Source organism: Sinocyclocheilus rhinocerous, unplaced genomic scaffold, assembly GCF_001515625.1.
Source record: "Sinocyclocheilus rhinocerous isolate Xijiao unplaced genomic scaffold, SAMN03320098_v1.1 scaffold2338, whole genome shotgun sequence".
Classification (NCBI taxonomy): Eukaryota; Metazoa; Chordata; class Actinopteri; order Cypriniformes; family Cyprinidae; genus Sinocyclocheilus; species Sinocyclocheilus rhinocerous.
This window is the reverse complement of record NW_015644013.1, coordinates 261884-273674: the sequence shown is the minus strand read 5'-3', so window position 1 is coordinate 273674 and position 11791 is coordinate 261884. Positions and strand designations below refer to the sequence as shown.

Genomic DNA, 11791 nt, shown 5'->3' with positions numbered 1-11791 from the left:
TTGCAATTTAGCATCCCCAATGTCTTGAGATCATGTTCACCGAGTTTGGTGGCAATCGGTTGGAAATTCTCAGAGGAGTATATCAAATTCCAGAGCATGCACTTTTTAAACAGCCCTGAATAGTCAACTTCCTGTTGGACGGAGCCTATGACATGCAGCGTGAAAGTTGTTCGGCTCAATGAGATCTATATGTGTACCGAGTTTCATATGAATACGTGCAAGTATGTGTGAGATATACATATATATATATTGTATGCTTGCTTGTGGCCTACAGGAGGAAGACTTTCATGTTCAAGAAATTATTCACCTTATTGTCTTTGGCATGTATATTTTTTGTTCCCTCTCATTTCTTTTGATGTCTGAAATGTTCCAGACTGATCTCAGAGGACATCAGCTGAGAGATGGGCTGCAAATACAGTTTATCATTATCAGACCGAAGAGCACAAACCAGAAAATTCTACAAAAATGAAGATTGGCTGCATGAAAACTGCAGACGTGATTCTCTCTAGTCACTTACCTTTAATCTGCAAACTGCAAAATGCATTATTATGATTGTTTGAAATTTGTTTCAATTTAAAATTGAAGCAGTAACAAAAGAGTCTCCTCATTCAAAGTCCTGTGATACTGTATTTTCTGTATTTGTGCTGTTTTTTTTTCCTTTCTGAAGCTCTCTCTCTGTCTTTAGCACACACCCTGACAGCTTTTTAATCATCTTTGCAGTGTTTTGTCTCTCGAGACAGTGTGCTTTTCTCATGTGAGGACTCCGGCGAAGACCTCACCTTCCCCTCATTCAGAAGCCGTGAAGCGAAGGCTCCGGTGTGTGTCCTCACACTCTGACATCACCCTGCGTTTACTTTGTCTCTTTGTTTGTCCGAAAATTTGTTTAAATATGTATTTTTCACAATGGTAATGTTTGCTCGATAAATCTTATTGTCAGGACACATAAAGAGCCCAGAATATCGAGAGCAGCAATGGCGTAAAAATGCTGAACTCCCACGGATGATGTTTTTCTTCTGTTTTTCCTCATCAAGCCCTGTCAAAACAGCACCTAAAGATACAAGCAGTACAAAAGAGTAGGACTAAAGGCCTTTGTGTGTGAAATATCTTGCACAACATATTAATGTAGCTTACATTACACTCAAACTATGTCAGTTTGAAGAAATCATGGGGCTTTAACATATTATTTGATCACCTCTTGATGTCAAAACAAAGGCTCGGGTCCAGACCTCAAGCAAAATGTTTGTGATTTCCTTGTTGACAAATGTACTTCAGTCAATTGCACACCAATCTCTACTCTATAAAAAAATCAAACAGATGGTTCCACAGCTCATCCGTGCTGGTTTATTTTTTTTTTTTACATTAATGCATCGTCCACTACCAATTTAATTTTAAAAAAGTTTATTTTTATTAATTATAAAAATATATGCATTTTTAAAAACATGATTAAATTTGATCAACTATCCATAAACAGTGTGTACTGTCATGTGCTTTACAATGTCATAACTACTCATGCAAATAAAAACATGTATAAATAATGTTACATCCTCACAAATCACTAAACATAATATTCATAAAACAAGTTTTTATTCTCTTGTGTCCCACAGTTGCCTCTGGTTTGCTCACAACACTGCATGAGAGTGAAGTCATCATGGATTAAACCATTACTGCGACCCGTCTCAAGATTAGCTAAATATTGCGCAGCATTATTCAATTCTGCTGTAAAGCAGCTCTAAAAAGACAACAGTAAACGGTCATTATTCAGTTCTCATCCATTAGTGCCTGTGCAATCAAGTCAATAATATTGCTGAATATTAGGAAAAAGAAAATCCTCTCCAGCTCAGAATGACACAACATGACGGTTAATCTTAGTGATGAATAAACATGCTTTATTAACGCTATATAGAAAACTGAAATTCTATTGCATGATATGCTGCAGAATGCTCATGCTTGACAACTTATGAACTGCTAGATAGGGCTGATCAGATCATCGGCTGTGGATATTACTAATTCTGAAGAAATGTGACTAGTGCTTATTACAGCAGCAGCAGCAGCACACTCTCCTCAACAACACGCATTGAGGAATCATTCATGTCTGGAGCAGAGATGCTACAGGATGATGGACGTGCTGAAGTTTAATGATTAGAGTTCAAATCATATTAAATCACTTATACAAAGTAGTAATAATGCCGGACTTATCAAATCACTGATAAAGCAGATTTCTCTAGTTGGGACTCTCATTTTGTATAGATGAATGAGTATTTAAAGCAGCTGTTAAAGACAGATGTTGGACAAAAAAAACTTGTATGAACTGTGCACTGTTTATTTAATGATGGTGTATTGTATTGTAAGATGTAAGACGTATCATTATACTTACACTGTTATTCCAATGACTTGACAACATTTATGCACTATCACAGTGGCAATACAATGAAAGAATGGAAAAAGACTAATGGAATCAGCAAAATTTGTCCTTTTGAACTGGACCAATGTCCTCTCATTATATCACTCAGAGAGACAGGCAAAAGCCGCAGGAGGACCAGGACCTGTTTGAGGACCTTCAGGAGTTATGGCCTGCCACATACAAGCTGCAGGAACAGAGGCCTCCTGGATTTTCCATAAAACACTCTAGAAAGCTGTTTCCTGAAAACACTATACTATATTCACCCATACATATCATAGCTGACTGCCTTTATACAGATAGGCCTGTTATAGATGCTTAACAAATTTCAATTAACTAAGTAAAAAATAGATTCCGATCCTGAACCTGCATAATAATCTACCTGTGATTACACTGATTTTGTGAAAACCATTATTTTGTTTAATAAAATATGTATTTGCTTGAAAGAAAGGCCATAACCGCATTGCAGATAGTTTTATTTCATTTTCCAAATAAATATCACAAACAGCGGGATAAAAATGACAATGCCCATTTTCTTTTTTAACGAAATTAGCATTCATCTATAGAAAGCATGACGCTCTGAAAATGCATATCTATAGCACGATTTTTTATTTTTTTATTTTACGTGCTATTTATACGCAGAAACTGACTTTGGCGTGCATACAGTACGCCCGTGTTTGACGTGCATATGATATGCAGGGACTCTCATTTTGTATAGATGAATGAGTATTTAAAGCAGCTGTTAAATACAGATGTTGGACAAAAAAAACTTGTATGAACTGTGCACTGTTTATTTAATGATGGTGTATTGTATTGTAAGATGTAAGACGTATCATTATACTTACACTGTTATTCCAATGACTTGACAACATTTATGCACTATCACAGTGGCAATACAATGAAAGAATGGAAAAAGACTAATGGAATCAGCAAAATTTGTCCTTTTGAACTGGACCAATGTCCTCTCATTATATCACTCAGAGAGACAGGCAAAAGCCGCAGGAGGACCAGGACCTGTTTGAGGACCTTCAGGAGTTATGGCCTGCCACATACAAGCTGCAGGAACAGAGGCCTCCTGGATTTTCCATAAAACACTCTAGAAAGCTGTTTCCTGAAAACACTATACTATATTCACCCGTACATATCATAGCTGACTGCCTTTATACAGATAGGCCTGTTATAGATGCTTAACAAATTTCAATTAACTAAGTAAAAAATAGATTCCGATCCTGAACCTGCATAATAATTTACCTGTGATTACACTGATTTTGTGAAAACCATTATTTTGTTTAATAAAATATGTATTTGCTTGAAAGAAAGGCCATAACCGCATTGCAGATAGTTTTATTTCATTTTCCAAATAAATATCACAAACAGCGGGATAAAAATGACAATGACCATTTTCTTTTTAAACGAAATTAGCATTCATCTATAGAAAGCATGACGCTCTGAAAATGCATATCTATAGCACGATTTTTAATTTTGTTATTTTACGTGCTATTTATACGCAGAAACTGACCTTGGCGTGCATACAGTACGCACGTGTTTGACGTGCATATGATATGCACTTTGTTGGCTATTACGAATAAATAAAACACGTGAGGTGTGGTAACCTTGGATTAATTGGAATAATTTACTCCCTTATGCACACTGGAGGTGTATCGCTCCGCGGCATTAGAGCCCCTCGGGTGCGTGTTTCAATAATTCAGCGGCCCGTATTAATTATTCCTTACATTATACACTGTTTTCAGTTGCAACTTTGTTTTAACTTATAAGCACATTACACTAAACTAAACAATATTAGCAAACAAATCAGAGAATAGCCGAAAACATAACTGACTGCATTTATAAAGTGATGAATCTCGCAGTCATACCTACATATAGCTATGCGTCCGTATTAAGCGAGCATACAGAAGCACTTGAGTGTTTCAAGAACATTGTTCCAGAACATCTCATGCTAAACTCCGTTTGGAGGTCAGAAAATAATCTCAGCAAATATACAGCGGCACGACCGGGTAAGGCGCTCAAGCTTACATAATTAAAACAACACATTTACAGAGCAGGGTAATGCATGCGCCGATGTTAACAGGACAATTTGGAAACCAATTGTGAAGAAGTGCTGCCATTTCCACAAATTTCACACACGACCTAGCTCAGTCAATGCAAAAATATGCTGCCGGTGAACATTGATTTAGGTACGATTTCAAGCGAGTTGAATTGTAATGTTTTTTTGTAAATCCTTAAATGACGAAGCAACATCTTTAAACGTGCCAGTAAACCTTGCTCAGTGCATTTATCTTCCATGCATAATGAGCTCTTCTGAGATCCCAAAACATTACAAAATATTACAATTTTAAATGTAACAGCAAATAAGATTGGAAGTAGATGTTACATCAAGACCGTAATGTAACAGTCAGAAATATACGGCTCTCCAAAACAAAGGGCTCGGTTCGGCAGTACTATTTTTTTATTAATTAATTTACTTCATTTTTATTTTTTAAAGAGAACATTAACAAGCGAAGACGCCATCCTAATGGTGAACCTCAGTTTATTGTTTGCGTGGCTTGAGGCTCTGGTAGCAAAGTCATAAAACAACAGAGAAATCAAAGTCTGTAATTTTGAGAATTTGACCTTTGTAGTAGCGACCATAAACTATAATATAATGATTGTTATTGTAAGCTGTTTCACTCATTAAAGTTTGCTCAAATTTAATTCAAGTCAAGTCAAGTCACCTTTATTTATATAGCGCTTTTAACAATACAGATTGTGTCAAAGCAACTGAACAGCATTAATTAGGAAAATAGTGTGTCAATAATGCAAAATGACAATAGTAAACACTGATTTTCCAGTTAAAGACAGTTCATCATTGAATCAGTGATGTCTTCATTCAGCTCAGTTCAGTTTAAATAGTATCTTTGCAATCATTTGCAATCAAGTCAACAATATCGCTGGAAATGAAGTGTCCCCAACTAAGCAAGCCAGAGGCGACAGCGGCAAGGAACCAAAACTCCATCGGTGACAGAATGGAGAACTCAGTCATATATTTCATCAGTGCGTGTGTTTAGAAAAACTAAACGAATATAGCTACAAAAATATACTGAACATGGATGTCCAATTATTAAAAGAGGCATCGATATTCATTATTTTAATTAGTCAATTTAATATTTCTAATATTTTACATTTACATTTCTTGTTTTACGCGACTGGTTTGTATTCATTCATTTATTCAAGTGTTAAGTGGTCTTTTAAGACCGTGTAGCTATAGGCTACTTATTTTAAAATTGTAAATATAATACACAGGTTCTCTAAGATTTGACATGCGACAATAAAACTTTTCCATTCAGGCAACATAAAGCATATGATTAAAATGCGTAACTGTTTTAATAATCGGTTTCAAAGGAGGATAACAACAAAAATGGAGTAAATAAACTAACCAGAGTGTGAAATAAAAACATTGTATGATATAGCAGTATAGATCTCATAAGTGACCACACACAAAGATCAGCGCGCATATAATGTATATTATAATATATATATATATATATATATATAATGTATATTATACACATAATGTAATTTGTGTACTTGATCTGAATTGTCATCTGAGGCTCGTCCTTTGATCAGGCGCGTGACGTCATGCGTCTGTGACGTCACTTCATCTACCTGATAGAGGCTGCGCTGCCGCATCTTCGGCCGCATAAACTTGAACATTGCACGCATTTGAGGAACTATATACTATAAATGCATGGAGACGATTTAATACACGAGAAAAGGAAGCAAACAGCCTTTCAGAGAACTGACACGTGAGTCACTATTCGTCGCTTTGTAACAATGATTGTTTGGAAGTATTGCGGTACTTGTAGGCGTAATATTGTTTAGCCTATATTTTTTAAATTATCGCTGTTCATAACAGGTTCCGTTATAACTCGATAAATCTAAATGTTTCACTTCAAATGGTGTCCGGTCATCCTGGTGTGGTCAGTGCAGAGCAAACCTGAATGAGCTCAGTATAAACACTGAATGTGTAACAATGTAACAGGCGCGTGTTTTGCATGTAGTGCTCAGGTTGAAACATTAGGAACAACCCGCTGCGGTCTGCTGTTATCATGCACTTCATTCAGTCTGAGCTGCTCCGAAGCACTCTCGATACAGTATGAATAAGAGAAAGATATAGGACACGGATCCGCCAAGTCACTAATAAAACAGCCTTGCGACTTCAGTATGTTGTAGAATTTTTATTTGGAGACACTGTCATGTGCGAAAAGGTTGTGCTCGAGATTGAGTGTTTTCTAAAATCTAGTAGGCCTATTTCCATATATCTGTTCAAAATCATCTGGAGCAGGCTATTTTCATATTGCTATAAATAAATACTTATTACTCCGTTGTCATGCGGTGCCTCCTTATGAATGCATCACTAAATAATATGCTAATAATAATAATAATAATAGGCTAGCAATATTTAATAATAATAATAATTATAATAACAGCCTATATTTATTTACAACACAGTATCTGTCACTACTAAGACCAGCTGATGCATAGTCGTAAAAAATAACATCCACACGTCCAACAATTATTCACAGGCTTCTTTAAAGCCTGCTACTGCAAATGATTTAACCGATAAAATGAGTTTTGTTGGTATTCATAAATGCATTTAGGTTGATTCAGTGATGTTAAATAATATTTTTGACTTGAATAAAACCAGTTCATTGGTATTGCTATTTTTTGTTACATTTTTTCCAGTGCACGGGCTTCCTTAAAATATTTACATTATTAGTATTATATTGTGATTATTCATTCATTATTATTATTTATTCGTTTTTCAAATAATATCCGGTTGGTTTAGTGAAGGAGTCAGTCAAATGTGGCTGAGTGTGTGTGTGCCAGCATCTTTATCTAAATTAACCTGAAGGCCAAAACCTGAACATCTGAACTGGCAATATGCGGTCGAAGCTTCGAGTAGTTTAAACGTTCATTAAGAGAGACAATGAGAATGATTGAGTTGTGTGCTTTATTTGGCTTTACGGTCACCTCTTCTCTTTAAACACCTTTATTTTGCTGTAGTTTGTAATTCGTGACAAATGGACTCGCATAGATGTTTTGAAGTGATGCTGCGAAGAACTATTCAGTCAGAAAAATTATATAGCGTATCTAAAATATGCAAATGTATTACATCCTCATCTTATATCATCCTGTCAAATGGACCTATTAACTATGATTCCTCTCTTTATCTTTATCAGTGCGCTGGTCGGTGTTTAAGCAATGCATTAAACAAAAAAAGACACACATGATTGATTATATTTGATTGAATTAAGCTGTTAGACTATATCAGTTAAGATAGGCTATAATGTCAATTTCTTGAAATATCGAGGACACCAACATTATATTTTCTCCCATTAAAAAAATTCTCGCGAATTGTCATTATAGAAATGCACAGTTTTCTATTACAGATTGTATGAAAATATATAATTCACCTTGCAACCTAACGAAACGAATCTTTAGGTCTTTGTCGATGATGCTGTGTTTAGTATATTCATTAGTATATAGTATATTTAGTATATTTTAGTATATCTATGGCGATTAATGAACCAAAACTAAAGCAACAGATGAAAATACAATTAAAATAAATATACCGCAGATATGGGTCAATCCATACCTAAAGAAGAAAAAGCGTGCATTATGCTGTCAGATCTCAGCAATTATTCCTGTTAAATGTTTGTGTAAGAGAATACAGTCTGACAGATCTGACTAAATGTTTTCTCCGTAAATTACAATAATGACAAAATAATAATAATAATAAAGTATTAATAGAAAATAGGTCAGATGCTAAGGCCAAAAACAGGGGGGAAAGGTTTGTTATACATATGGCCATGTAAAAATAAAATGTTTTTTTTTTTTTATTATAAATAAATAAATAAAATTTTGGTTTTTTTCAAAGCCACAACAGTAAAAACATAAACCTTCGGTTTCTTTGTTTATAAAATAAAAATATAAATTGTCTGCAGTGTGGAAACTGCGGAAATAATTTGAGAAAGCTGGTGGCGCACTCTGTGTCGTAAACATCTAGAAATGGCGAAATAAAAAGTCTAATATTTTTCGTTTAAGGGCCGCGGATGATTGTAAGGCGGCTGTCAGGCGGCTTTGTATTCTCACCAACCAGCAGGCGCCACTAACCTGAAAAAAATCCCGCACAGAACAATCAGACGTGAAAGTGAGATGTTTTCTGACTGAGAATGAAACTGTCACAATAAGCCCATATCATATTTCTCATTATTGGACTGTTTCTACAATAGTAGCTAGCTACCGTCATTGTTTGGGCAATAGTGCTAATAATGTTTGTAGGCAAGAGTGAATGTGTCTGCATTAGTCCTGAACAGTCACTGAGCATAATAACGTGTTCATGAGCCTCAAACGCAAAAGACTTTTCCTCTGAACACACCGCTTGGTTTGCTGGTTCTGACATGTCGCCAGTATTCAAAGCAGAGAGCCCAACTGCTCACTGAACAAATGGAATTGGCAATGGCAAATAAAGTTAGCCTCTTTTTTAATGTTAACAGTTAAGTGCTGACATTGCTCCAATGACTGTTATTAACCCGCACGAGAATAACAGTAATTATGCACATTGGACAAAATATGGTTGACGTAAAAAATTACTTTTATTAAACTGATTTTTGTGAGCGTGGATAAGGTGGTTTTGTGCGTTTAAAAAATGTATTAGATTTTTTTTTTTAGCTAATAGTCTCTTACTGTTCATGGCTCATGCAGCCTGAGTCCAAACACACTGTTTCCGACACAAGGTGCAGCGATATTGCCAGAAGCTCGACTGAAGGAGAAAGTATGTCTAATGTATGATTGGGCTTTGTGGGTGGGACTGACAGTGGACGCGGGGAAGAGAGGATGGGTGGGTCCTGCTGTTTGCTGCTGCTGCACCTCCACTCATTCACACCAAACATTCACTCTTCAGGAATATATCTACAGTAGTTTGGAGATCGCTGGCTGTCCACGTGTTTATTAATTAGAAACGCGGAGTGGATTGCTTAGCAAATATACCGACGCTTGCGTCGCAGCGCTGGAGGAGCTTTTGTAACACGCATGATTGTTTTAAAGGTGGAATAAATTTGGACATGGCTTCATCTTTTCATCTGCCGAGAAGCAACAGCACCAGAGAAACGTTAGAGAACTCGAGCTGCGAATCTTCAGATAATGAAACAGCAGGTAAACGACATATATTTACATACCCATCCATAGAATAAACCACACAACATTAACATGCCGAAAGTATATGCAAGCAAGCCTATTTGACTAAAGCATGTATTTACATGTTAAAAAATATTGTCTCCTGCCATATCTGCCATGCCTGCAATTTTTTGTTTTAGTACATAGAAATAACTTATTTATTTGTTTAGCCGGGTTTTTTTTTTCCGGCCTAATTTTGCAGAAGCAGTGCATGCAGCGCTTGTTGCACGTTGGCAGCTTGCTGCTTTGCGATTGCAAAAACGAAATATAAATTCACGTTTAGCCTGTATTATTAACGCATTTGTTGCTTTCTAAACTAAACAGAGAATATTTCAACTGCTGGATATAGCCTATGTTTTGATCTTATAAAGAACTCGATAACCGCTACCAAACCTGTTTCTAGAAATGATATTACAATTAAATGCATTAAATGTTGCATAAACTGCAAATCTTATGAAAGTAGTCGAGATGCGTAAATAACAACGAACTAAGCCTGAGTTTAAAATACGGCCGAAAGTTCTTTCCACTGGATAGGCCTTTAACTTCTATGTTGGATATTTAAAATAATACAGCCCTGAGCATTGTGCAAATAGGTCCCGTTTGAAAGCTATATTTTAATAAGACGTGTTTGCATATTTATGGATTGACGAGCACGTCAGTCTGTGTACACGAATCGTGATTCCCTTTTGTCCGACTCCCGGTTTGAGTCCGACTCCTTCCGAATCTCTGGCAAAAATAGGTGCGACTGAGCACATATCACCTCAACATTATTCTCCCCAGAAAAGGAGAGGTCTGTCGAGCAGAGAAGTGACGACGGGAATGCCGACGATTCCAAGAAAAAGAAACAAAGACGGCAGAGGACTCACTTCACCAGCCAGCAGCTGCAGGAGCTGATAGGCCTTTAACTTCTATGTTGGATATTTAAAATAATACAGCCCTGAGCATTGTGCAAATAGGTCCCGTTTGAAAGCTATATTTTAATAAGACGTGTTTGCATATTTATGGATTGACGAGCACGTCAGTCTGTGTACACGAATCGTGATTCCCTTTTGTCCGACTCCCGGTTTGAGTCCGACTCCTTCCGAATCTCTGGCAAAAATAGGTGCGACTGAGCACATATCACCTCAACATTATTCTCCCCAGAAAAGGAGAGGTCTGTCGAGCAGAGAAGTGACGACGGGAATGCCGATGATTCCAAGAAAAAAAAACAAAGACGGCAGAGGACTCACTTCACCAGCCAGCAGCTGCAGGAGCTTGAAGCCACTTTCCAGAGGAACCGATACCCGGACATGAGCACCAGAGAGGAGATCGCAGTGTGGACCAACCTCACGGAGGCCCGAGTCCGGGTACGAGAAGCCTAAAAACCCTAATGCAGTCAGAAACATTTGCATAAGCACAATATTTGGTTACACTTTATTTTAAGGTGTCCTTGTTACAGTGTAATTATACATTTAAGCCTACTGAGTAATATTAATTAACTACATGTACTTACTATATGGTTAGGGTTAGGATTAGGGTTACTTGCATCATGCATGTAATAGTAAGTACATGTAACGTGTAACAAGGACACCTTAAATTAAAGTGTTACCTAACATTTTAGCTACAGAATGACCTTGGATGCGTTTCAGGCCAAAACTGGAGAGTATTTTCTCACTTATTTCAGTGGAATATTTACAAGATGATGCAGATCAAATGTGCAGATTAACTAGCAAATTAAAATTACCTATTTAATAAGCTAACTAAATCAAGTTTTATCACATATCACCTCAACATTATTCTCCCCAGAAAAGGAGAGGTCTGTCGAGCAGAGAAGTGACGACGGGAATGCCGACGATTCCAAGAAAAAGAAACAAAGACGGCAGAGGACTCACTTCACCAGCCAGCAGCTGCAGGAGCTGGAAGCCACTTTCCAGAGGAACCGATACCCGGACATGAGCACCAGAGAGGAGATCGCAGTGTGGACCAACCTCACGGAGGCCCGAGTCCGGGTACGAGAAGCCTAAAAACCCTATTGCAGTCAGAAACATTTGCATAAGCACAATATTTGGTTACACTTTATTTTAAGGTGTCCTTGTTACAGTGCAATTATACATTTAAGCCTACTGAGTAATATTAATTAACTACATGTACTTACTATATGGTTAGGGTTAGGATTAG

The 11791-nt window shown here is 36.8% G+C and overlaps 1 protein-coding gene across 1 annotated transcript in view; it reads left to right on the top strand.

The window, feature by feature from the left end:
- The first annotated feature begins 9423 nt into the window (after positions 1-9423).
- The window catches only part of LOC107757861 (pituitary homeobox 1-like), a 5246-nt gene continuing 2878 nt past the window's right edge, over positions 9424-11791 (top strand). Inside the window, exons 1-2 of the mRNA XM_016575458.1 lie at positions 9424-9613; positions 10778-10980. Coding sequence (XP_016430944.1) covers positions 9523-9613; positions 10778-10980 — 294 coding nt within the window. The 5' untranslated portion in view covers positions 9424-9522. The remainder of the gene's footprint in view (positions 9614-10777; positions 10981-11791) is intronic.